At 37.5% G+C, this 23,694-nt stretch overlaps 1 protein-coding gene across 14 annotated transcripts in view; it reads right to left on the bottom strand.

Moving 5' to 3' along the window:
* CADPS2 (calcium dependent secretion activator 2) overlaps nucleotides 1–23,694 on the bottom strand; it is a 614,350-nt gene that overhangs the window by 8,849 nt on the left and 581,807 nt on the right. For all 14 annotated transcript variants that reach the window (XM_064289775.1, XM_064289767.1, XM_064289765.1 and 11 more), the window contains one exon: nucleotides 16,753–16,860. In XM_064289775.1, the coding sequence (XP_064145845.1) occupies nucleotides 16,753–16,860 (108 nt within the window). The remainder of the gene's footprint in view (nucleotides 1–16,752; nucleotides 16,861–23,694) is intronic.

Here is a 23,694-nt window from a genome sequence, read left to right as displayed (position 1 = left end):
ATAAAGCAGTAAGTGTATAGTATACATTTTTTTTTTTCTACATCAATCCATGACGGCAGCCTACCACTTTAACAATGAAATACGTGTTTTTTTCTTTTCGTGGTTCATTCAACTCCTGTAAGGGCATGCATTACTCACTTCATTTTCTTGAGCTATCTCTTTTAAAGCAAAAATAAAAGAGAAGGAAAGGCTAGGGTTGACTCTGTGAGACCCCTGTATTTATTCACACTTATTGTGCATGACTGTAGACTGGTAAATCATATTAGCGGCCTGTCTCCCTATCAAGCTGCTACTTGCTTTCCAGCCCTGGGAAGGTTCAACAAATCAACAGGAGCACGGAAAACAGAACATCAGTCTAATCTAGTGTTTAAGGTGAAGTTTTCAAACCCAATCTAAGAAGATCTTTAGAGCAAGCAACAAGCTGAAGGGCTCAGAAGGTGGTATTGACAATGAAAGAGTGTTGAAATATTGAGAAGCGCAACACTTGTGCATTTTTAATAACAAGAGGGTCAACAAGGACACAGCTCCCTCAGTGCCAGGAGTTGCCACTGACTATGGAAATTGCCACACCAGGGCTATAAACGCTTGCAGTTCATCAGCTTTCTTAAACACCCTGAACCCCCTCAGTGGACCTTTAGTCTTGAATTAACAAACCAAAGCAATGAAAGAGGGTGCAGTCTGAATGGCTGGCATTGATCCCCAACTGTGTCAGCACTGCTACAGGCCCTGAAAAACTCTTTCCATTGTCAATAGAAATTGACAAGCGTCCTCTCCTAAATAGTGCAGCTGAGCCGGGCGGGATCCACGCAGCTGTAAAGGGCTCTGCTCTTGGGGCCGCGGAGCACCAACAATGGAACAAGCATGAGCTCTTTGTCAGTCCCAGACTCGGCAATTTTCTAACAAGGATTAAAGTTGTTTCTCCGCAGTGCTGGTGAAAAGAGATTTAGCAACACACCGCGCTTTCTTCATGCAAGTTAAAGAGAAGTAGTTAAGGAATTTCATTATTCTGTTGACTGGTGGAAATACAAAACAAATATATTAAATATTCACAATTCCCTGTCTTGCCTAATTTAGAGCATTTTGAGGATGATTCCATTAAATATAACACTTATCGCCTGAAAACAAGCACTTCATGGTTCTTTTGGAAGTTTTATTTAAAAAAAGTCCAGCTGCTTGCCACCTGGAATGAGTTCTCAATACATACTAATGCACAATGCCTTCAGACCCTCTGTGGTTGATGTTCCTAAATCTGAATCGCAAGACCACATAGGGCTTATATATTGCGGCTGCTTCAAGCAAATGATTTCTGTCAGAAGGCCCTTCTGATGATGATGGCCAGGTACAAATAGCTGTTTAGCTGTTTTGCTAGGGAACAAATCTGATATATTTTCTACTTAAGTGTTCAACTTTTTATTATTATGAATTGGTATAACAAGTTGATATATTTTCATTCTTCTCCAGCTATGCTTGTCTCTATGGGTGGACAGCAGAAAAAGAAAAAACAAAACACAACAAAAACCAACAACACTTTTTAGGGTACTAAGACATGCAACGGCGAAATTTCCACAGTATGTCTGTTAACTTATTTCTTCATTTATTTCAGCGGAAGCCGTCTGTTTTACAAGTTGAGTCGCTAGAAAATTTCACCTTGGCAAATGTAAACCTTTTAAATGTTAAGTGGAATTGAATGAAAGAACATTTTTTTTTTTCTCCTGAAATGCAGAAAGTTTTGATAAGTTTGCTAAACAGAAGCTATCAGCTGGGATCATTTAATAGCTATAGAGAGTAACAAAATATTTTAGAAACATCAATGTCCTACAATTATGCCAGGATATTAAAAAGCAAATACTCATACTTCATTATATATTGAGTGTTCCTTTTGTCAACAGTACATCTACCTAATATAGCTAAATTCTTAGCATCTATTTCACTTGCTTCCCATTCCTAAATACCAAAATGCAAATTTTATATTAATTAGAAATTTGACTCAATAAAACCAACTCTCCCCCTGCCCCTCTTTTCAAGGCATCCCACGGAAACGATCATATCTCGTTCCAAAAACAGATCCAAAAAGTACAAACATTTTGAAAGTTTTAAGAGTGATTATTTTTTGCTATCGTGGGATACCGTTAAGGGCTATATTTAAGGAGACACTGATAATAGCATATTACAGTTAAAAATACAGGAAGTGTTCAACCCAATCCACATCTATCAACATTCCAAGCTAGGCTCAAATATGTTCACGGTGGAAAGACAGAGATTTCCAACTGGACCTGGCAGCCGTGGGCAGGCTGTCCACACACCAGAGAACGTGAATGCAGAAGTGGGAAGGGTGGGCGGTGTTGGCCCTTCTCACAATATTAACTATTTGCTTGATTGAGCCCTTCACTTACCTTCTCTACACCTCAGTTTTCTCATCTCTAATATGAGGGAGAGATTATATGAGTCTTGCTTTAAAATAACAAGATTCTTACACTCTACAACAATACCATGAATATGACTGTGAGAGGAACAGGAAATAATATAGTTTGTGATTCTTGTAAAAATGGGCTGAAAGGAAAGGTAAATTGTCATTCTTTTCCTTTCATATACTGCTTAAACACTGTTTAAATCCGGAGTTCTCGAACTTTCTATTGCCTGTTTTTTTAAAAAAAAAAAAACTGATGCTTTTTTGCATCTTTTTGAAGTAGACACATATTAGAAAAATGAAACAATAAGTTGTCATAAGGAATGAATGAATTAATAACAAAGGTACTATTTATTCTTATTACTATAATTATTAAAATGAATTCTGTTTATAAAATATCTGATAGTTTCTTATCTTCCATGGGAAGTTCTAGTGCATCAGTTAAAATTTCATTTAATTCTTACAACAACCTTGATGATGAGGTAGGTATTATTATTCTCATTTCGTATATGTGGAAACTGATTTCAGTATGTAGTTAACAGTGTATACTAAGGAATTCTTTTTTTTTTACTAAGGAATTTACTTAATCAATTCATACAACAAGCATAACTGGCAGGATTGAGATTTCTATCTTATATCTGGGTTCCAGTCTGTGCTCATAACTACTAGTTTATTCCATGTCCCTTTAGAAAACAGTCTGGACATTTTTTTCCTCAATAGAATCTCTGATTCTTTAAGGGTAGTTTGATGTTTCCAGCAGACAACTAAGAAAACAGCCTCTACCACTCCTGGTGGTCACTAACCATCATCTTAACACAGGGTTGTCGGCAATACTGGAGATGCCTATTAATTGTTTCCAAGAAGCCAACCAAATTTTCTTGCAAGTTGAAGCCATCCATATTTACAAAGATGAAAGATAGTTCTTAGCCCATTTCTAAGTTCTTTGAAGAACCATGCTCTGTTAGAATAACCAGTCAAACGGCTGCTATACCATGCTTCTCTCACGTGGCCCCTTCCTAAGGCTAGTCTTGTTTTATGATGCCTTACTCTTTAATGCTTAGGAATAATGGAAAGGATGCCACATAACAAAACAATGCAATGTGGAAAAAAGATCCTTGGTTCATCCATAGGGGAACTCAATCTATGTACACAGCTGCATTTATTATTATTTTTAATGCAGTCCAGAGAAGCACTTGATTCATGTTTTTTTCTTCTGTGTTCATATTCAGGGCCAATTTTAATTTTTAGCTCTATGAGGAAGTCTGCAAATGACAGTTTATGGGCACTATGATGTCTGTTAAGAATGAGAAAACATAAGTGCTAACATAGGGGGGTTGGCATATACTAGGTACCTAATAAATGCTGGTTGAGTGTTAAAAAACCATTTTTATCCTTCGAAGTTCCATACTTTCTCTTTTTAAAAAATACATGAATAACCAAGCTCTTTCCGGATAAACTGGAGCCTATTCTGTTACATAAAAAAAAGAAAAAAAATTTTTTTTTAATGGTACATAACAGAGTTTAAGTAACAGTAAACCCGTTGCCATCCAGCTGATTCTGACTCATAGCAACCCTATAGGGCAGAGTAAACTACCCAAGGCTGTAATCTTTATGGAAGCAGACTGCCAGATCTTCCTCCCATGGGGTGGCTGGTGGGTTTGAACTGCCGACCTTTTGGTTAGCAGCTCAGCGCTTTAACCATTGGGAGCCGCATGACCTGTTTTTCATTCACTGCTATTTCATTAATCCAAGATTTCTTTCATTCTCAAAATGTCATGAAAATAATATTAAACTAGTCTATCTTCCTCTACACCACAAGGAGGGCATTAAAATCAATACTGTTCTTTATTATTCACTGTTTTTATCAAGTAGGCAAGTGCCTCTGTGAGTTTATTCTATGCCTCTTTTTCCGGTGCTAAGAACAGTAGTGATTACAAAGTGAAATTGTCAGATAACCAGTTGGTCCCCCTCCCCTACTTAATGACAGATGATGGGATGCTGACTGGTTTTGGCTGCTCTTTTGACTAAAATGACCAGTGAATGTTTTGGCGGAGCTCAGTGGTCAATCCAGTTATGACAATGCATGGATAGTCTAGAATAGGGGCAGTATGACCTTTTAATCTGGTCAGATGACTCATTTTGAATACTGTATGTAAAATTTTTGATCAATATTGCATTCCAAATCAATTATTTAGGATCTATATGAAAAGAAATAAAATCTTAAAGACTCCGGGAACTGCTATCAAATGGTACAGGTTATTTTCAACAAAAAGCCTGGGAATAAGTGGTTAGATCTTCCTGAGTCACTTTCCTTATTAAAATGGAGTACAATCATTCCAAAATTACTTCTCAGGAGTGCTGTAAGGACTGAAGAAAATAGCTACCTTTCCCCTTTGTGACTCATGGTATACCCCTCAGGTGCCATTTTTAGCAAACTGAATAAATACCCATCTCTGTGTCTCTGGTTTCTGAGTATGTTAGTTCCTCTCTCTGGACTTTATTTTCAGCTTTCTTTCCCTAGCCAGATTCACAGCAGCCCTTAAGTCTCAGCTCAACCATTATCTCTGCTATGAAGCCAATAAGTAGAATCAGGCACTCCCATATTCTCTGCTTCTAGAACTTTGCATAATTGTCTATAAAAACATTGCACATTCTATAGAAGAATTCTGATCAAAAGGGGAAAAATGCAGGATAGAATTTCAAATTCTCATGGACTTCAGACTTTCTGGAGCCATGGAGGCTGGAAGAACCCCTGAAACTACTGCCCTGAGATAATCTTTAAACCTTAAATATCTCCTGAAATCTTCTTAAAACCAAATAATATCTTAACTAGTAAAGAAATGTCTGCTTGGAGTATTAAGCTCTTTTATGAACTACCTAGATGCTATCAAAGTGACAACCGCAACTCAAAAGATTAGATAGGATGCTTAGAGGGCAGTGAGTTTACGGTAATGAGAAAGAACAACGCAGAAAAGGAGGATGAGAATGGTTGTACAACCTGATGAATGTAATCAATGTTGCTGAAATGTACATGACGGAAGTGTTGAACTGGTGTATGTTTTGCAGTGTATATTCTCAACAACAATAAAAAAAGATCTAAAAAAAAAATTGCACAGTATGATACATGCCTGTCTCAATAGGCAGTAGCTGAGCCTTATTTTTATGGATATCTCCAGCTCTAAGCAAAATGCCTGGCCCATAGCCTACAGTGCATATTTGTTGAAGGATTGAATGCTTCTAAATATTTGGAAATATAAAATGCTGTGTATGTGTGAGATATGTAAGTATATATGTATGTACATGTATATAAACATGTATGTGTATGTACACACACACACGTGTGTATAGCAGCAGGGCAGCTCTTCAATAGAAAAGGGATAGCTGAACACCAGAAGACAGATTAACTGTTCATTTGAATCACGTTTCTTAATAGGAAAATAATTTAACAGATGTTAAAGCTGTAGAAATCACAGAGAAGTAAACAACTGAATTGGTGAGAGAAATTTAACACAGGGATAAAACGAACCTTCAAAGACAACAGTTTAATATCACTTTAGGTGATGAATGAATAAAGGAGAGAATATGTAAATTAATAAATTCCCATGTCTTTATACAAGGGCCCACATATATGAAAGTCCATGTACATAAAGACAGGATAACACACGTGCTCAGATGTCCATGTGCTCCACAGGCTGTCACCCAAGCAGGGAGCTACCTCTCCAGCATATCCTCGGCACCCACTTCTGGGGGCTGCCTGAGGCATATTTGGAGGTATGGCTGGGTGGCGGTGCTGCCTGTTCATGCCCACCATCAAGCAACATGTCCTGGGTGCCCTCTACTTGTTGGTTTGTAGGCTGTTTTTAAAGAAAGGCAGTAAAATATTGTCGCTGTGGCAATGCTGACTTCTCTCTGAGGGAACATCAGAGCTCTCCTGGGAGCTGATATAAGCCCAGCTTTTGAGCAAAGGATCCAGGAAGGGTAGAGAGAGAGGGTGCTCTCCTCTCCCAGTCATGGCATTCGCTGTTGCAGGCACTAGAGCTATTCCAAACATTGCACTGACTTTAATTTTTTGCAACTTTCCATCATCCATTTGAAAAAAAGAGAGGAATAAATAAATTTCCTAGATACTCACTATTATCTATTTTAAAGGGGTACGTGATTTTAGTTTTTGATAGAATTTCTATTTGGAAAAAAATCTGTTGATTTTCATTCTGCAGATGAAAAAATGAACTTTTTTTTTTTAAGTGGAAATCAACAACTTTCTGAAAAACACCCATTTAAGCCATCAGATGTAAGCTCCCTTAGGGAAAGGACTTTCTCAGGTTTAACATTTTGTTCCCAGCTCCTTGCACAGCATGTGGCTTTTAGAAAATGTTTAATAAGTATCGGTTGGATGAATAAATGATTAATAAGAGGGGTTTCCATTTCCTATTCTAATTAGAGTCCTACCGAGTCATCAAAACAGAGATATCTAACTATATGGGATAAAACCAATGCCAACTTTTTAATCCCAACACATACCTCCATTCCTTACACGTAGGCGTTAAACGGTGAATCGGATTTGTTTTCTAGAGATTGTGCATCCCAAACATCAATTGAAAAGAACATTCTGTATCAATACGCATATATATTATATGCATATAAGATAGGCAGTAACTGAGAGGAAAGTCAATAAAAGGAAATATGGCAAAATATGGGAAAAATTTTATGGAGATCCATAGAGCAAAACGTATGAGAAAAGGATGTATTCGAATGTGTAAGTAGGAATATGGCTTGAAAGAATCTTGTTCAGCCACATTCAAATACTGCATCCTATTCCTGACTTTAAACCCTAAGCATGGCGGAAAACACTTTGAGAAGTTTCAAAGAACAGTCACAAAGACGATTAAAGGGCTAGAAAAGGGGCCTATGAAGAGAAGTTAAACAAATAGGGATTATTTATCCTGGAGCAGACAGGTATGACAGGTGCCTTAATAACAGTCTTCATATATAGGAAGGATTACTCCCTAGAGGAAGCTGACGACCTGTTTTTTGTTCTCCATAAGGAGAAAAGAGGAAATGGTTTTAAAAAATGGCATGGAGAATTGAGGTGAGATGGGGTTAGAACTTCCTTTCAAACAAAACATTTTGCCTATATTAAGAGTAAAACTGAGATGGCCTCTTGCCTAGGGCTGGGCTGAGATCAGGAAACCGTGTAGAGTTTACATGTTTCCGAGTCCCTCTGAAAATGGTGCTTTTAGATACTTTCCTCTGAGTGCATTCAACGAGCACACCTAAATGATGCTTTTGCCACAATAGCTGCTGCTTTACACAGATTTCTTTCTTTCTTCCTTTTTTTAAGCTGGACGTAGTAGTGGTGACCTGGTTGCCACTGTTGTGCCCACTTGTGAGTGGTGTCAACCCTGTAAAGGGGGGCTCTAAGGAAGGCTTGCAGAGGGCAAGGTGGGCAGAAGGGAGGGGAAGTGCCCAAAGCCATCATAGAAAGTGGCCTTAAAGCTGTGCTGGTGTCATTGGCCTGTGAGGCTGGGGTTGAAGGGGATGAGAGTAGTAGCTATCATTTCTATGAAAACATTGCACTGGTCAACTGATGGCCAGAGAGGTTGGTCTCAGGCGAAGCCATTCTCTTTCTCTCAGGCTTTCCCATTAATAAGTCACTGGCGACCAGTTGCGGCGCAGGCATGCAAATTCACCGTGGAGATGCCAGGCTCTGCGCAGAGGCGTCAGTATTGCCAGACCATCCTAAAGGTGTCAGCAGCCTGAGATCAATATGAAATAACTTCTGACATGTTCAACACGTTGCTTCAAATCATTTCAACTGTCCTTTACACAAGCTTCAGAAGAGTATCCTAACTTCTTCAGCAAAAGTCACTGTTACTAGTGTGGGTGGATGAAAGGCAAGCGCACATTTGCGCCTTTGGTGTTTAGAAAAATTTCTTGCTTTAAATTAAAGTTTTGCCACCCTCTATTTATCCAAAATAATTTCACCATCTCTGACAGCTGAGGTGACTGACAGTTTTGGTTTTTTCCTATTCAAGCAGAAAAATCTCAGATCAGTTTGCATGTGGGATTTTTTTTTTTTTTTAATTTAAATTTGGAGCACAATTAAAGGTGAGTTGAGGCTCTGGTGAAAATCTAAAGAGCTTCAGCAAATCTGAGCACTGCTCAGCTTTTGAATTGCTTTTCTACTTCTCCGTTCTTTTAAATGGTTTTCTATGGCAGGAACATTTTTCTTAATTAGTCACAGCTAATTAGTGTTCTGGCATAGACAAGTAATCAGAAATGTCAGAGCTGCAAGGCTACATCTCCCTAATCCTTTGATAATAATTTAGCCTCCTGGGAGGGCCCCAAGCTGTGGTAAGTAGTGACTGACAATAAGGCAAAATTAGGTGGGCAGCAGACCATTAGGATAGAAAAATAAAAAGCACTACCAAGTCCTGCTGAGCACCATCAGGCAACTAAGTGCATGCCAGACGAGGTGCCTGTTTAAGCCTGTGTTGTTAATTAGCTGATTCTACCAGGCCCGCCACATATGTCCAGGTGCCTCATGCAAGGATGTGTAATTCTGGGAATGTGCCAAATGACAATTGTGTTTCATGATCACATTTCAAGAATCGAAGGAAGAAGCCCACATATTTCTTGAAGATCCTTTTGAATTATCAAAGAAATAAGATCAACAAGCTATAATACATTTTCTTGTTGAGTTTCTTTTTGGCAATTAGGCACGCTTATCTCAAGTTTCTCAGGTTTTAATTCACCAACGGCTTAGATTCGAATGAGGGCCTTTGGCCTCTCTGCACTGAGTCTCGACTTGCCAAAGCTCTTTTGGCACACACCATACATCAAAAGTAGAGCCTCCTGTAAATTCTTACACTTACAAATAATAACTTCACATTAAAATAAGGACTATTAGCTAAAATAAGCCAGACACCTATAATTTGAGAGCAGAGTTTTTAAAGAGAAACATTAAACTTTGAGCGAAAAAAAAAAAAAACAATAGCCAAGAGTAAGCTCTACATTGCGTTTACTGAGGCAGACCAACCAATGTAGGGAGCAGGTTTGCCTATGACTCTTAAAAGAGGTCAGGTAACTTCATTTTGAGTCTACCCTCTACCACACTGTAGGTAAAAGAAAGCATTTTCTATATACAATTAAAAAAAAAAAGTAACATCTGGAGAACTGTGCTAAAGAATCTCAATAAGACAGTGTGAAATGTGAGATGACTCAGACATACTCTTACAACACACAGAAAAAGCAGATTAGCCAAATTTTTATCTACCTTTCTTACAAAATGAGGTACCAGGACACACAATGTAACAATGTTTAGAAGTAAATTACCTCAAACAGCCTCAGGTACCTCACTGAACTTAAAATACCCACTCTTTTCTGTTGATGGAAAAGGAAAACAATGTTTATGACACGGGAATAATATTCACATTTAATTTTCAGTGTTAACAGGAAAACCATAATTGGGCAGAATAAACCACCAGTTAACGTTTTACATTTGAATACTTCTTGTATAGAACCAAAACCAAAAAAGATAGAAACTGCTCTGTAATGGGCAACTACAATAATTTATGTAGTCTGCATAAAACTGTCCAGTCATTCCGAAGCGAAAGATCATGGAAAAGAGGTAAACTGCTATTTTTAAGTTGATATTCGCATGTAAGAGAATATGTTGATAATATCACTGACTTACCAGAAATGCAAGAAGTAAGGGAAGTCTGCTCAGCTTCCATATTATTGAGTTTTAGCCTACATTCCTAATAAAGAAGGCTGATTACATACACAGAGAAACTCACCCAAAGAATATGACTAAAAAGTAGATGGTTAGCTCTAAATACACATTACAGAGTATATAGTAAGTAATACTTGCCCTACTAGGGCAATGCCATTTGAGGTCCCTATGTGGGGAAATCCTATATTAGTGCCAGTTTTCAGTGTTGAAAGTAAAAAATAATTCTGCAGTTATCACACTTACTCCAAATAAGAAATTGTAAGTCAGAGGAAGAATGTTTAAAAAACTTGAATTTTCTGGGGCAGGGGAGGGGGGTGAAGACTCTAGTGACATCGCAGATCTTATTTCGATACAATGAGTACTCACATGTCAACTGTGAAGGAAGACTGGAGGCTTCTGAAGTAGGGAGTCCCACTTCTGAGGAAAGGGGCTTTTTCCCAGGAGGTGAGTAGTTTGAAAAACTGCCGATTTATTAGTAGGTGCCTGTTGTCTTGCCTGTAGCAGAACTGGAGTCTTGGTGGCACAGTGATTAAGAGCTCAGCAGCTAACCAAAAGGTCAGCAGTGTGAATCCACCAGCTGCTCCTTGGAAACCCTAGGGGCCAGTTTCACTCTGTCCCATAGGGTCGCTATGACTTGGAACCAGCTTGACAGCAACGGGTTTGGTTTTTTTTTTTTTTGGTAGCAGAACTATTGATGAATCTTCCTGAGTCACGTGTTTTTCTCCAACAGCATTTTAAATGTTGTCTCAAATTATATGGGTTAAGCACTACCATCAAGCAAGTATTATTTATTTGACTTTATAAAGTATATATTCTGGAAGAAAATTTTATCTGGCAGACATTCTCATGGATGCTTTGTTGATTCCAAATATTCTTGGGAAACCAACATTATAATAAACTGAAACTTTAAATAAGTTAATAATAGTAGTATTGCTCTTACCAAGGATAAATAAACTCTTGCATCAACAAGTTTTGGCATTGGCATGAAACACTAAACTCAAAAACTTGGAGCATTTCCCCCTTCCTTATTTGGGAGTCCAGTGGCAAACAAGTGCAAAATCAGTTTCATTTTGAGAAGACTATTCACTTGCAATATTTTAATTTTTCTTCCTTTTATCTTAGCATATCTTCAAATGGCTATGGAACCCATTTATATATACAGTTTAGGTCAATTTGACTTAAAATGTTTCATTTAGTTTCCTTACTGGAAAGTGAGAATTCTTTTCGTGGAAAGTCTGGAGAAATTAATCCTTTATATAACACTGTTTGGATGAATATAACTGATTAACTATCATTTAAAGAGTTTTAATTTCATAAGACATCATATCAATATTTTAAGAAATCTCGTTGAGATGAAGCTCCTCAACAATTAAATGTTTAATCTGCATGATTCACCAATTAAAGGCTGCACCCTCATGTGTCTGCTGCAACATGAGAGCTAAAATCAGATTGTTTCAAAGGGACTCAGGATAGGCAATGTGAAACAGATACACAAAGGTTGAGAGAGCTAGGTAGGTTTGGTGTCTATGCCAGAAAATAAGTAGTGCCTTGGCATTGTAACATTCTTGGGGATCTGGAAATGACCAAAAGAGGGTACTCTTTCGAAAATCACTATACACGTCTATTTTGATTTCTGAAACATCACTGGCTTCCAGCACTGAGATCCAAGCTCTCAAGGAATGCACCAGCTTCTCTCATGAAACATGGACACCTCTGGCTCATGCTATGTGCCCTAAACCTGACATTGTGGGCAGCCACTCTACCTGGGAATCATAAAACCAAAAAACCCACTTGCCATCAAGTTGATTCTGACTCATGGTGAACTCATGCGTGCTGGGTAGAATTGCACATACGGCTTTCAAGGCTGTGACTTTTCAGAAGCAGATCACTAACTTTTCTTCCGAGGCAACTCTGGGTGGATCTGAACAGCCAGCCTTTAGTTTAGTGGTCAAGGGCTTAACCGTTTACGTCACCCAGGGACTCTTGGTAGAAATTAAAAATAGAACTTAAGATTCAGAAAACCTTTGTTGTACTTTTATATTGGGATTAGACAAGTTGAAAGGTTTTGATTTGATAGCAGCTTGAAAAGGCTGCTGAAAATAAGGTTCTATTTGTAAGAAAAAGGACACTGAGGTATGAGAGACACTTAATGAAGCAGAAAAGCCTTCTTTTGGGCAAATCCATGTTCTCTCCCCCTATTGGAGAATTTCCTTTAGATTTCTCTTTCCCAGATAAGATACATATTTTTTTAAGTAATGAAGTAAATGTAACATGTAGATGATAAACTTACAGTGTGTATCTGTGACCACTTGCGAGGCAGGTATAGCTTCTGTTTAAAATATCCTTTGGTCACCTGGAAATGCTTAGCATAAATACAGGGTATGGGACTACCAATTATTTTTTTAAAATTGGGGTTCAGAACGATGGTGGTAGATACACAGACATCATATGACATAGTTATTCTTCTATAAAGAATCCGTTTTCTATGTTATTATGTACTGTACTCACTATTGCTTCTTGGACGGGGGACCCTGCTTTTACCTGGCCATCACAAAAACATTTAAGAACTGCTACTCTGGAGTGTAAGACTCATCATGCAACCAAACCAGTAATTCCTGTTATCATTGCTCAAATTAAAACCAAAAGAATCACTAATTTTAAATCTGCAAGGTATTTCAGGAACCAGCTAGAGTTCTAGGCCAATTTCTTCAGTTTAGGTATACTAATTGAACGAGGAGTAAACAGTTCTCACTTTTCAAAGCTCACTCAGGCAATTAATGACATAACGCGGCTGAAACCCAGGTATCTAAATTCTCGGTCTAGCGCTCTTCTTACAATACGATTTTACCATTTCGAATTGTGTAAATCTGTCGTACTGTAGAGATAGCATGGACTTCAAAACTAGAGAGATACCGTCCCCAAGTTTGACTCAACACTGAACATCACTTATATTCTCTGAATGGGAGATTCCTTAGCTGAAAAATAAGGACAAAACAGAAATGAAAGCAAATCAACTGAGGGTTGGAGATGACATAGATAGCACAGTTCCTGGCACATGGAGGTGTCCAGAGAATGGTAGTGTTGGTGGCTGTGGCTTTTAATAATAATAATGACTATTTTAAAAGATTAGGAACGTACCTTAAAGCAAGCCAGTTCCCTCTGTTAACAGCATACATGTGACATCCATTTATTTATACTTTTTTGAAGTTATTTGTTTTCAGTCAATAATGTCTGTTAGGGTAAAGTGTCTCATAAGTTTAACCACTTATGGAGTGAAGTGAAATGTTTTGATATTTGTCCTCATATTAACCTTATTTGGTCTTCAAAGGGTATTTTTAGTTTTAATATTCAAAGACTTGGTGCAAAAGTCCAAGATTATTCTTTGTATGACCTTTATGATAATACAGATTTTAGTCATCTGTTCCCCTTTAAGACTGTGAAGTTTAGAAACTTATCCATGGAAGCTGGTCCTAGCAGTACAAGAATCTCAGACAGCAGGGTCACAGCATATGGCTATTCGGTTGTTCACTGACAACTCTAGGGGGTACCATTCTCATCCCACTAAGTACTTCTCACAATGGGCACAAATTGAGGGCAATGGTTATTTTTGTCCTAAGTCATTGGTATAATGATTTAAACTTAATTTTAGGTTATTTAACCACAAAAATCAAGTAAGATGCTTAATTGATTGAAATGTTTTAGAGGCAAGGGACACCACAAGGTCACTAGTTACTACCCTCCTGGAGAGTTCAACAGACTTTTCAATAGCCTAGTTGTTGTATGTAAAGGTACTGTAATACATGGTATGGATTCCCTGCATGGTGTAAATGGTTAAGCGTACGGTTGGTTGTTCAGGTCTACTCAGAGGTGTCTTGGAAGAGAGGCCTGGTGATCTACTTCTGAAAGATTAGCCACTGAAAACCAGCATGCTGTTAACAGAGGGAACTGGCTTGCCATAAGTTAGAATTCACTTTATGACAACTGACTTTGTAAGTGGTATTTCCAAAACTAAATGTTACCCGGGTAAAAGGCATATAATTCTAAAGGAGTTAAGCCCTCATGCTGCATGACTAGAAACAGAAGCCCCTCTACCCTTATCTGGGTTGCTTAGAACCACTAAGTGTTAACTCACTGTAATATCTGTCTATGTCCTCTTCTGCATCTAGAGTTGGGAGGATCCATTTACTTAGTCAGGAAATACTCTAACTGGCATAGCAAATTTTGTCATGATGTCTGAACAAAACTGTTCTCTTCAATCTTTTATCTGTAACAGGCTAAGGTTGCTAACAGTATTTATAGGGTCATTATTTTCAACTGTTTCTTGACACCTAACAGTATATTAAGTTCCAGCCAAGTGGATCTCCAATAATTACATAATGTTTCTCAGTAATGATCTGCTCCTTAAGATACACATTCTACTTTACCTTTCGACACATGCTTGATAAGCTCTCATTTACTTGCTGTAATTGAGGCAAATTCAGTCTTGGCTAATTAGGGGCTCTTCGTACCCCCTCATACCTGTCATTCTTGATGATATATCAATTGAATTAGGGTCTACTATCTATTTTTAATTATAGTAATGGGAATGTGCAACTCGAAAATATTAGAATGTTTAAGGACATTACAACTGTTTTACAAGTAAGAAGTCCAATGTTCTAGTGTGAATATGCAAAATGACAAAGACTTCAAGACCAAACCCAAAAGGCTGCTTGTCAAGGGCTCTTTTTAGAAGCAAACCTACAGCCATGTCAAATGTTTGGGCCCTGAAAAGAATGTACACATATTTAGGGACATTAAAATAGCACATCATTTTAATGTTGGCCTCCTTGGATTCATGTTACTTAGTTTTGTTTGTTACTGTTACCGCATATAGAAGCCTTCAAAAGAAAGTTTGGAGAACAAAGGGGAGTAGCAATGGGGAATATCTTTGAAGAGAATAAATCCCACCTCTGTGGCAAGAATGCTTAAGTTTGGCAGTAGACAGGTCACCAAACAAAAAAGTTTCAAGATGTTAAGAAAATACACACACACACATACGCTCAACAAATCTATCTATGTCGTTGCCATTGTGTCAATTTTGATTTGTAGTGACCCTATCTATAGGACAGAGTAGAACTGCCCCATGCAGTTTACAAGGAGTGGTTGGTGAATTTGAACTGCTGACCTTTTTGGTTAGCAGCGAACACTTAACTGCTGTGCCACAAATCTATCTACAACTGTCTGTTTCCAGGATGGCTCTGCCTTTTTTTTCCCACCATATAATATGTGCTTGAACTACATACTAAGAAGAAACTTTATGAGAAGAACACCAACTAAACTTTCCCTTTCTGTTCAACAGTTTTGAAAATCATCACATAAGCAAAAAAAGTAAGAGAACTTGGAAGTGAGACATATGCTTGTAAATTCAGAGCAATACCAAATGGAAGCAGAAGTCGCTAATATGGCTTCAGTATTTTGTAAAAGAGCCAGCTGGATGGATGATAATTTTCTTACCCCTGCAGGGCATCAAAGCTTTTAGGAAATCATTCTTTTCACACACATTAACACTTAGCTTATTAAAACAGATGATACTTTTATTGTAAAACAGCCTGGGTAGAGGCTAGAAACATAAAGTATGAAAGCTAAGACTCATTTTGGCCACCCAATCTGACGAATGGCGAACACTGACATGAACAGACCATGGTGGAGATGATGACGTGGCGAGACCTTCTGTAACTACCACAGCTGAAGTGTCACCGTGAAGCCCGTGAATTGCTGTTATGAAAACATTTGCAGTAACTTGCATAATTAAATGAAACTGCCAGAAAGCATCTCTAAAACGCAAAGAAGATGCACACAAATAAATGCACTTCAAAGCAGATATTATATTCCAGAATCAGCCTTGTGCTGAATTACGCAAAGTTATGTCACAAGAAAAGTACTAGTTACTTTGGATCAACTGTTAAATTATTGCAAGTGGGTGACAGCATTGCTGTTTAAATTGACTGCTCTCTTAGTCTCTTCTGCAGATACTCAATAAATGAAACTTGAGGATCAGGGTATCTAAATCCCCAGTCTTCCATTTCCAGGACTTACCATGCCTAAGTAAAGATTTTACTACAGATAAAGCTGTAATATTATATTTGCTAGCACATATCAGTACTGTAAATCAAGATAAAAATGTTCAAAACAGAAGAGTGGCAGATATTTGGCTTTACTGCAGCTTATTTCTTTGTTTAACTGAAGAACATTCTGTTGACTTAAAAAAAAAACTTTTATAATAGGGGACAAATCCATTACAATATTATTCTGTTCGTGGAATACGGCAAAGGTGAGTGAAATAATGCTGTACACAATGGTAAAATGAATTTCATCTTGCTTGTTAAAAAATTAACCTTAGAAGGTTTTTGAGACTCTCATTCTAACCATGACAGTTCTTGTCTAGGAAAGGAAGCCAATTAAGGCTTCCCTCTGCAGTCAAAGAAATATAAAAATTATCAACCATATTAGCTGCATGTAATAAAATGATAAATTAAAAAAAAGTCTTCTTTGCAAACATATCATAAAAATACAACTTCCCCTTTGCGGTATAGCTATACAGCCAGCATGTCTTGCGAGTGCAGTTACTTACATCAAACAACTTTTCTATATACATTTCTTCATTGACTTTATCTCGAAGAATATCTTGGTTTTGCCGAACAAACATAATGTAGGTGTCTGCCAGGTCCATTCCAGGTTTCTGTTGTGCGAGAAAATATGGAAAATAAAACGACATCAACCAAGGTTTTAAAGGTATTATTTAATTACAACCCTGAAAAATTATTCACTATATTATTTTAAGAATTACATTAAAATATGATCAAGACCAAATCAACGAGTGACTTAAGCCAATTCCATAATCAAACTAAATAAAACAGTTTATTACTGATGTCCACAACTTGAGGTCAGAGCTATTCATCATTATTAAAGTGATTAGAAATATGTGATTGTAAGCCAGTGGTTATCTTCTTTTTTTTTTAACGTCTATCTTGGAAGGTCAATATGTCAAGCAGTATTAGTGAATGAATTTTTAAAAATTTCCCCACACGTAATTATCATTTTCTAATTACAAATACAATTTACTTCTCATCATCTCTGGCTAGTTTATCCATAATACTAAAAACAAACAAGCAATGTTAGCTTTCTTTGGGTTCCCTCCCTCCACTATCATGGTCCTCAAGGAATACAAACAAGTTTTCTTACCAAGTATAAACATCACTAAGAAGATATTGGGCAAAAAACTTAGTGTACTGCAAAATGAAATGTAAACATTTTGTGGATTATCTATTGCTTCCATCCATTAGTTTTTATCAATCTTAATAATCTTTTATCCTAAGGATTGATTTTATTTTAGAAATGCGGTAGGAATATTGATGAACAATTTTCCCATGAAGAGCCAAAAATGTGGATTAAATAATTTTCCAAAGTTATCTAATGGTTGGAGGTTACAATCCATCCAGAGGCACTGTGGAAGAGAGTTCTGGCAATCTGCTTCCATAAGATTCCAGCCAAGAAAGCCCTATAAAGCACAGTTCTACTATGTAACACCTGGGGTCACCATGAGTCAGAATCAAATTGATGACAATGGGTTTGGTTTTTGGTAGTGGTAGGGTAGGTTGGGTAGTTAATATTATAAATTCTCCTTGCCACGTTGTTGTTAGGTGCCGGTGAGTTGGTTCTGACTCATAGCAACCCTATGTACAACAGAAAGAACCCCTGCGTGGTCCTGTGCCATCCTTGCTACTCTTTGGGGTTGGGTATATTTTGTATACCCACTGGAAACCTTGGTGGCATAGTGGTTAAGTGCTACAGCTGCTAACCAAAGGGTCAGCAGTTCAAATCCGCCAGGCGCTCCTTGGAAACTCAATGGGGCAGTTCTACCCTGTCCTATAAGGTCGCTATGAGTCGGAATTGACTCAATGGCACTGGGTTTTTTGGGTTTTAATGCAAACCAGTGTACAGCATAGGCAATGGGCTCATCTCATTTACTCCATTTATAAAAATTTGAGTTTTTGGTAACAACTTATTCCTATGCAGTAAAAATCACCGCAATGTTCTTACTGCTCATATATTTATCCTAAAGGGAAATATCATATACATTCAAGGATCCTTTCCAGTGTAACCCTGATGTAACAAGAATTAGTTAAAATATGAACAATTATTTATATAAATATCTTCACTGGTCTTTCCTTCAAGAGCATTTATACACAATGTAGGTAATGTATCCCAAACCTAGCAGAGGCAGCTTACTGAACGCATACCTTTGCTATTTTGCTGTGTAATTCTCATAAACAATGTTTCAAAGTTTAAACAACTACAAGAATAATAAAAAAAACCTATACTTTTTTTGAGGGGGTGTTTTATGTATCGGTCTGTTTCCAGTGAAAAGCCAGGGTAATCTGCATGAAGATTAATACTTGAGGAAAACTAACTCATTAGTATTTCTCTTCTTGCCTCTCAAATTTTGTCAAAACATTGAAAACAAAAACATTCAGGAAACATATTGCCAGAGGATGAAAATGACATGAGAACAATTTCTTATACCTAATGACCAGTTAGCTCAGCATCCGAGTTTCAGTCAGGTGCCTGGAAACAAGATGCTATGATATCTGTGATACCCGGCAGTTGGGGGAGAGCCCCGCTAAACTGAGAATTAGACAATAGACAAATGAGAGCTTGCTTTCTCCACCATGTCTCTTCACTCCAACCCCATTTTTATTTCCACCTTTCAAAGGACGGCTATGCTTAGAAGTTCAATCCTGTCAATCACTTGGCCCATCAGGCTTGGAAGAACTAAGTTACTGCCAGGAGGCCTGGCAAATAAGAACTTTAAACACCTGCTGTAGACTCTCAGGTCACTTCTGTTTCATTGATCACTTCCAAGAGAACATTACATACCATGAAACATCATCCAGGAAGAGTTTACCCTCCATCATCCAAAAGTCACAAACGTTTTGCAGTTGAAGCTTAAAAGAAAATGAAACGCCGTTCCTTACTGGCCAGCCCAAGGGACATAATACTGAAATCTGGAAGTTGAGAGAGTTTCACAACTTTCTCATGAAACAAGTATCTTTGGATGGGGTGTGAGGGAAAGTTCGTTGGAACAAATGAAGTGTTTCTTTGTCTTTTTTCCTTTTGTTGTGAAAGATGCATTTTCTCCACTCTTGGCAAATTAAGACCCACGTGCTTGGAAAACAAAACCCAGGATTCTTAGATTTCTCATTAGCATTAGTTCTTTATCTTGGAGCTGTTTACCTAGTCTTGAAACTGTGACATATGGGAATTTCACACCTAGTGAATATATTTTCATGTAGCTTGTGGCATGAAACTCTAATCATTAAAAGAATACACACAAGTAAGAGTAACCACAACAGCTGGTGACATTTACCAATTAGAATTATAGTTCTTTAAAACACTTTATCCTTCCTGTAGTGTATGAAGGGTAATTATCCCTGATAAATTGCTGAAAAAGATGTAATTTTCCTTTTAAACAGTTTCTACTCACAGTACAAACGTGTTTGGCTAGAAGACATTATCGCTGGTTCAGTGCTCCTTTGTGCTAAGACTCTTTTAAGGCAGTAAAATTTTCACACTTTGAAAGTCACTGCATCTAATTCCATTCATAAAGGGTATCTTATTAGGAAATGAAGTTTAGTTAAAGAAAACTAAGCACACAGTTAAGTTTTTGTTTTTGTTTTGGCATGTAAATAAAAAGAACGTATGGGACTGAACTACACAGAGAGAAGGTCATTAGGAATTCTAGAAAAGTGGGTCCCTTTTTTTTTTTTTATCCAAGCAGCAGCCTGTTAAACTTCAACCACCGTGAATTCGGATTGTGTTTTGGTCAAGAACATTGTTTTCTAGAAAGCCATATTTAGAAATCTTTTAAAAAATTTGTGATTCAATTATAGAACCCAATTGGATTCATAAATTAATGAATCCAAGAAGATAACAACTAAAAACCACATTGTAAACAAGCCGTATACAAAGTAGCATTCAGAGAGTAAATTGATTTTTTTCATACTCCCATTTAAACCTCTGAGAGGCCCAATTCACTTAGTACTGCCTTCTCCACCTTCTTTAGCAGGGTTGTAGTTTCTAAATCACAATAGTTCCTGAATTATTTCTAAATTGATTCAGAAGAGAACAGGATTTGGCTACCGGAAGTTATAGTAAACAGATGCCAAAACCTAAAAAAAAAAAAAAATTCCCTCAGGAGCATAAAGAAATTAATGCACACGCCAGGAAAGGAAGTGTTTTAAGGTGCATTCCTCTGACAGTGGTTGCAGAAGTAACCAAATACACCAGGGAGTGAATGAACTGCAGTAAGGGTGCAGACTCCAGCACATTTTTTCAAGGGTTAATCACTGGTTAACCTATCAGGATGAACATGCCGTTTAGAAAAAGAGAGAGAAAAAATTCCTTGTTAATTATATGCTGCAAATGCTCTTACTTCCTGCTGCTACACCTAATCCCACAGGTGCGAGCCTTCCCTTTCACCATTCAGGGGTAGGTGGGTGCAACGCTGCAGTCAGTTCTTACAGCAACAGATATAGACACAGGAGAAGCCGCTTAACCTCCCACTGGAGGTTAACAATACGCTAGGAAAGCACTGTCATGATGCCTACTTAACAAGGAGACAAGTTTTTAAATATACTATCCTAGTTGCAAAGATTAACTAGAAGCTACAGTCTAATTGACTTAATTTAAAGTGCACTTCTAATAACCTAGAAAAGCTTGCCTTGGAGAAACAATCAATTCTGTCTCCTGTGATATCTTGATTTATGATCATCTACGTGCTTTGTAAATGAAATACCTGCAACTGGTCATTCACTACCAGTTGAGGGGAAAAAAAAGGGATCTTATAAGATTTAAAATAATAGCCTAAGTTTGAAACTGTCATAGAAATTATTTATCTCAGCTCTGGCGTTTAATATTCCGTAATCATTTTTTTTAAATCATTTGTAACTGTTCATTGGTGAACATAAACATTCTACAAACACATAGGTTATCCCAAGGATTGTTAAAAACCATACAATTTTTCTCTCACTGTTAAATACATTCTTTATTATTTGGGCATTTATGAACCAATTTCTATGTTTTTATATTTGAGTAAGACTGTTCTTAAACATTTCAAAGCCATTTGGTGTAGTTTCAGTAAGTTGTATGTTCTCAAATACTGAAAAAATAGAATAGAGTTTTGAGTAGATCTGTGATGACTATGTTATAAAAATAAAAAGATTTTGCCAGGTTTTCTAAAAAGTACAATAATGATACTGTATTTACATGTACACATACACGCACAAAAAAACACACAGAGCTGAAGCCTTCAAACTAGACTTATGCCAACTTAGATATTACAGAAGCTTGATGGGAAGAGGAGTAATTCATTAAAAAGAGGGGGACATAAATAATACAAAAGTAGTCACAAGAATATGAAGTTTTCAAAATTTTCTAATAAGAATTTTTTGAAACAATGAGTGAAAAAAATTATCATTGTTCTTTATAAAAATCTGAACTTATCAGGTCAAGCTGTGCAGTGGCTAGAGTCACCTTCCTCTTTAAGTTTTGCAGTATTCAAATAGTCACTAATTAACATTATAATGTATTTTGACCCCAAATTGGGAGTAAAACAATTCTGAATTAAGGATCATGACACTCACACCTTTTTGAAAACGCCTCGAAGCATGTAACATGTGTGTCTTAAGTATGTACATTTCTTTCAGTCCCACATTTCTAAGGGAGAGTGCTCCATCACTCCAGAGTTCTTGCTCTGGAAAAAGGTGGTCCGTCTGTTCCTGCTAGTATAGTTGCTAAAGGGGAGTTTTCTACAGTAATGCTACTAGAGCATCTGATACCAGAATTCAGGCTCCTATGACTCAGGTAGGCACCTTGTCTTCATTCTTAACATTTGCATGAATGCTTCACACTATTTCTTCTAAGCAGTGGCATAATCTGTGTAGTTATAGGTCTAGAAACAGCTTTAGTGTGTTCAAACATCTTTCTTGTATCATTGGTGTTAGCTTGAAATATTAATGGAAGATACGCAAGTTGATTTTCAACTGAGATGTATGGGCTCCATTTTAATCTTACTATGCCTTTTTTTTTTTTTTATGCCTTACCCATTGGACACAAGGGGCATCTAGTACCTTTCTTGCTATTTCTAATCTAATAAGGATCTCTACCATTTCTGAGGTGAGAGGAATGTGCTAACGTGGATATCACATGAGAGATTATATTATTATTTTCATGAGTAATAATCATAATGATGACAAATGTATTAAGTCTGCAGTTTATAATAATGTTCATTAGCCCTTCCCTCATCTACTTATGGTGGTAATGATGCAGATTATGGAAATTACACTGAGAACTTGAAGAAATGAAACTAAGACTCTGTGGGTATTACTTAATTTAGCTTTTGAATTTTAAATTTACTGGGACCTGATCTGGTTCCAACGCTCCCTGCATCTATAATGGTCAGACTCCTAATCTGGTCCTGATGCATCTCTCTCTCCAGGTGAATACGTCCCAGTGGGCAGGTGCTCCATTCCCCATGTTCTGCTTGGCTCTCTCTGTGACGTAAAGCATGGAATATTCAGGTGGCCTTATGTAAGTAACAAACAGTATCAGAAACCAGTAAACAAACTGCATCACTAACTGCCTTTTAAAGCCACCATTAATACACGCAAGGTGCTTAATATTCTAAAATAAGAAAAGTATGGAAAAAGCCTAATGTTTTTCACTTTGTGGAGGCCAAATAGCTTTTTGTTTGGACAATGGTCACATTCTGCAGTAGGGGGTGGAAATTGCAGAGGAATGCACAGAACCAGGAAAGACCATTCTAGGTGGAAGCAATAATAATCCTATTTGTTTCAATAGTGCTCTACATTTGTGCAAAGTACTTTCATGCTGATGTGTCATGGAATCCTCATAAGACCCTTCTGAGGAGACAGCACAGGGATCCTACTATCCTCCTGACATTGGTGAGAAAACAGAAGCCCACAGGCCAGATGGCTGTGTGTAGAAGGGGCAAATTGCAGCTCTAACTCAGATCCTGGACTCTGCATCCAGTCTGTACAGTATAGAGCTGGATTCAAGCCACATTTTGGGGAGTTAAGGGGCTAGTAATCATTAGCAAGTATCATTCTAAAGAAGTATTACATAAAGAAGTATCATTATAAAGACAACTACTAGTGAAGACAAGAGAAAGATAAGCCGTTTGCATCTTCCTCTTAGGACAGGCAGAAAACCTGGTGGCGTAGTGGTTAAGAATTCAGCTGCTAACCAAAAGGTTGGCAGTTTGAATCCACCAGATGCTCCTTGGAAACACTATGGGGTACTTCTACTGTGTCCTATAGGATCGGCTATGAGTTGGATTTGACTTGACGGCTACAGGGTTTTTTTTTTTTTGGACAGATAACCAGGCTCAGGTACTGGGACTATGAAGTCCATTAATGGGGTCAGCTTCTCCCTTGCTTCCTCCTCCTTATTCTCGGTCACAGTAATCCTAATCTGTGACACAAGTCTTCGTAGC

Source organism: Loxodonta africana, chromosome 8 (assembly GCF_030014295.1).
Source record: "Loxodonta africana isolate mLoxAfr1 chromosome 8, mLoxAfr1.hap2, whole genome shotgun sequence".
In the NCBI taxonomy this organism is placed as follows: domain Eukaryota; kingdom Metazoa; phylum Chordata; class Mammalia; order Proboscidea; family Elephantidae; genus Loxodonta; species Loxodonta africana.
Note: the sequence above shows the minus strand (reverse complement) of the source record. Positions and strands in the feature narration are given on the sequence as shown.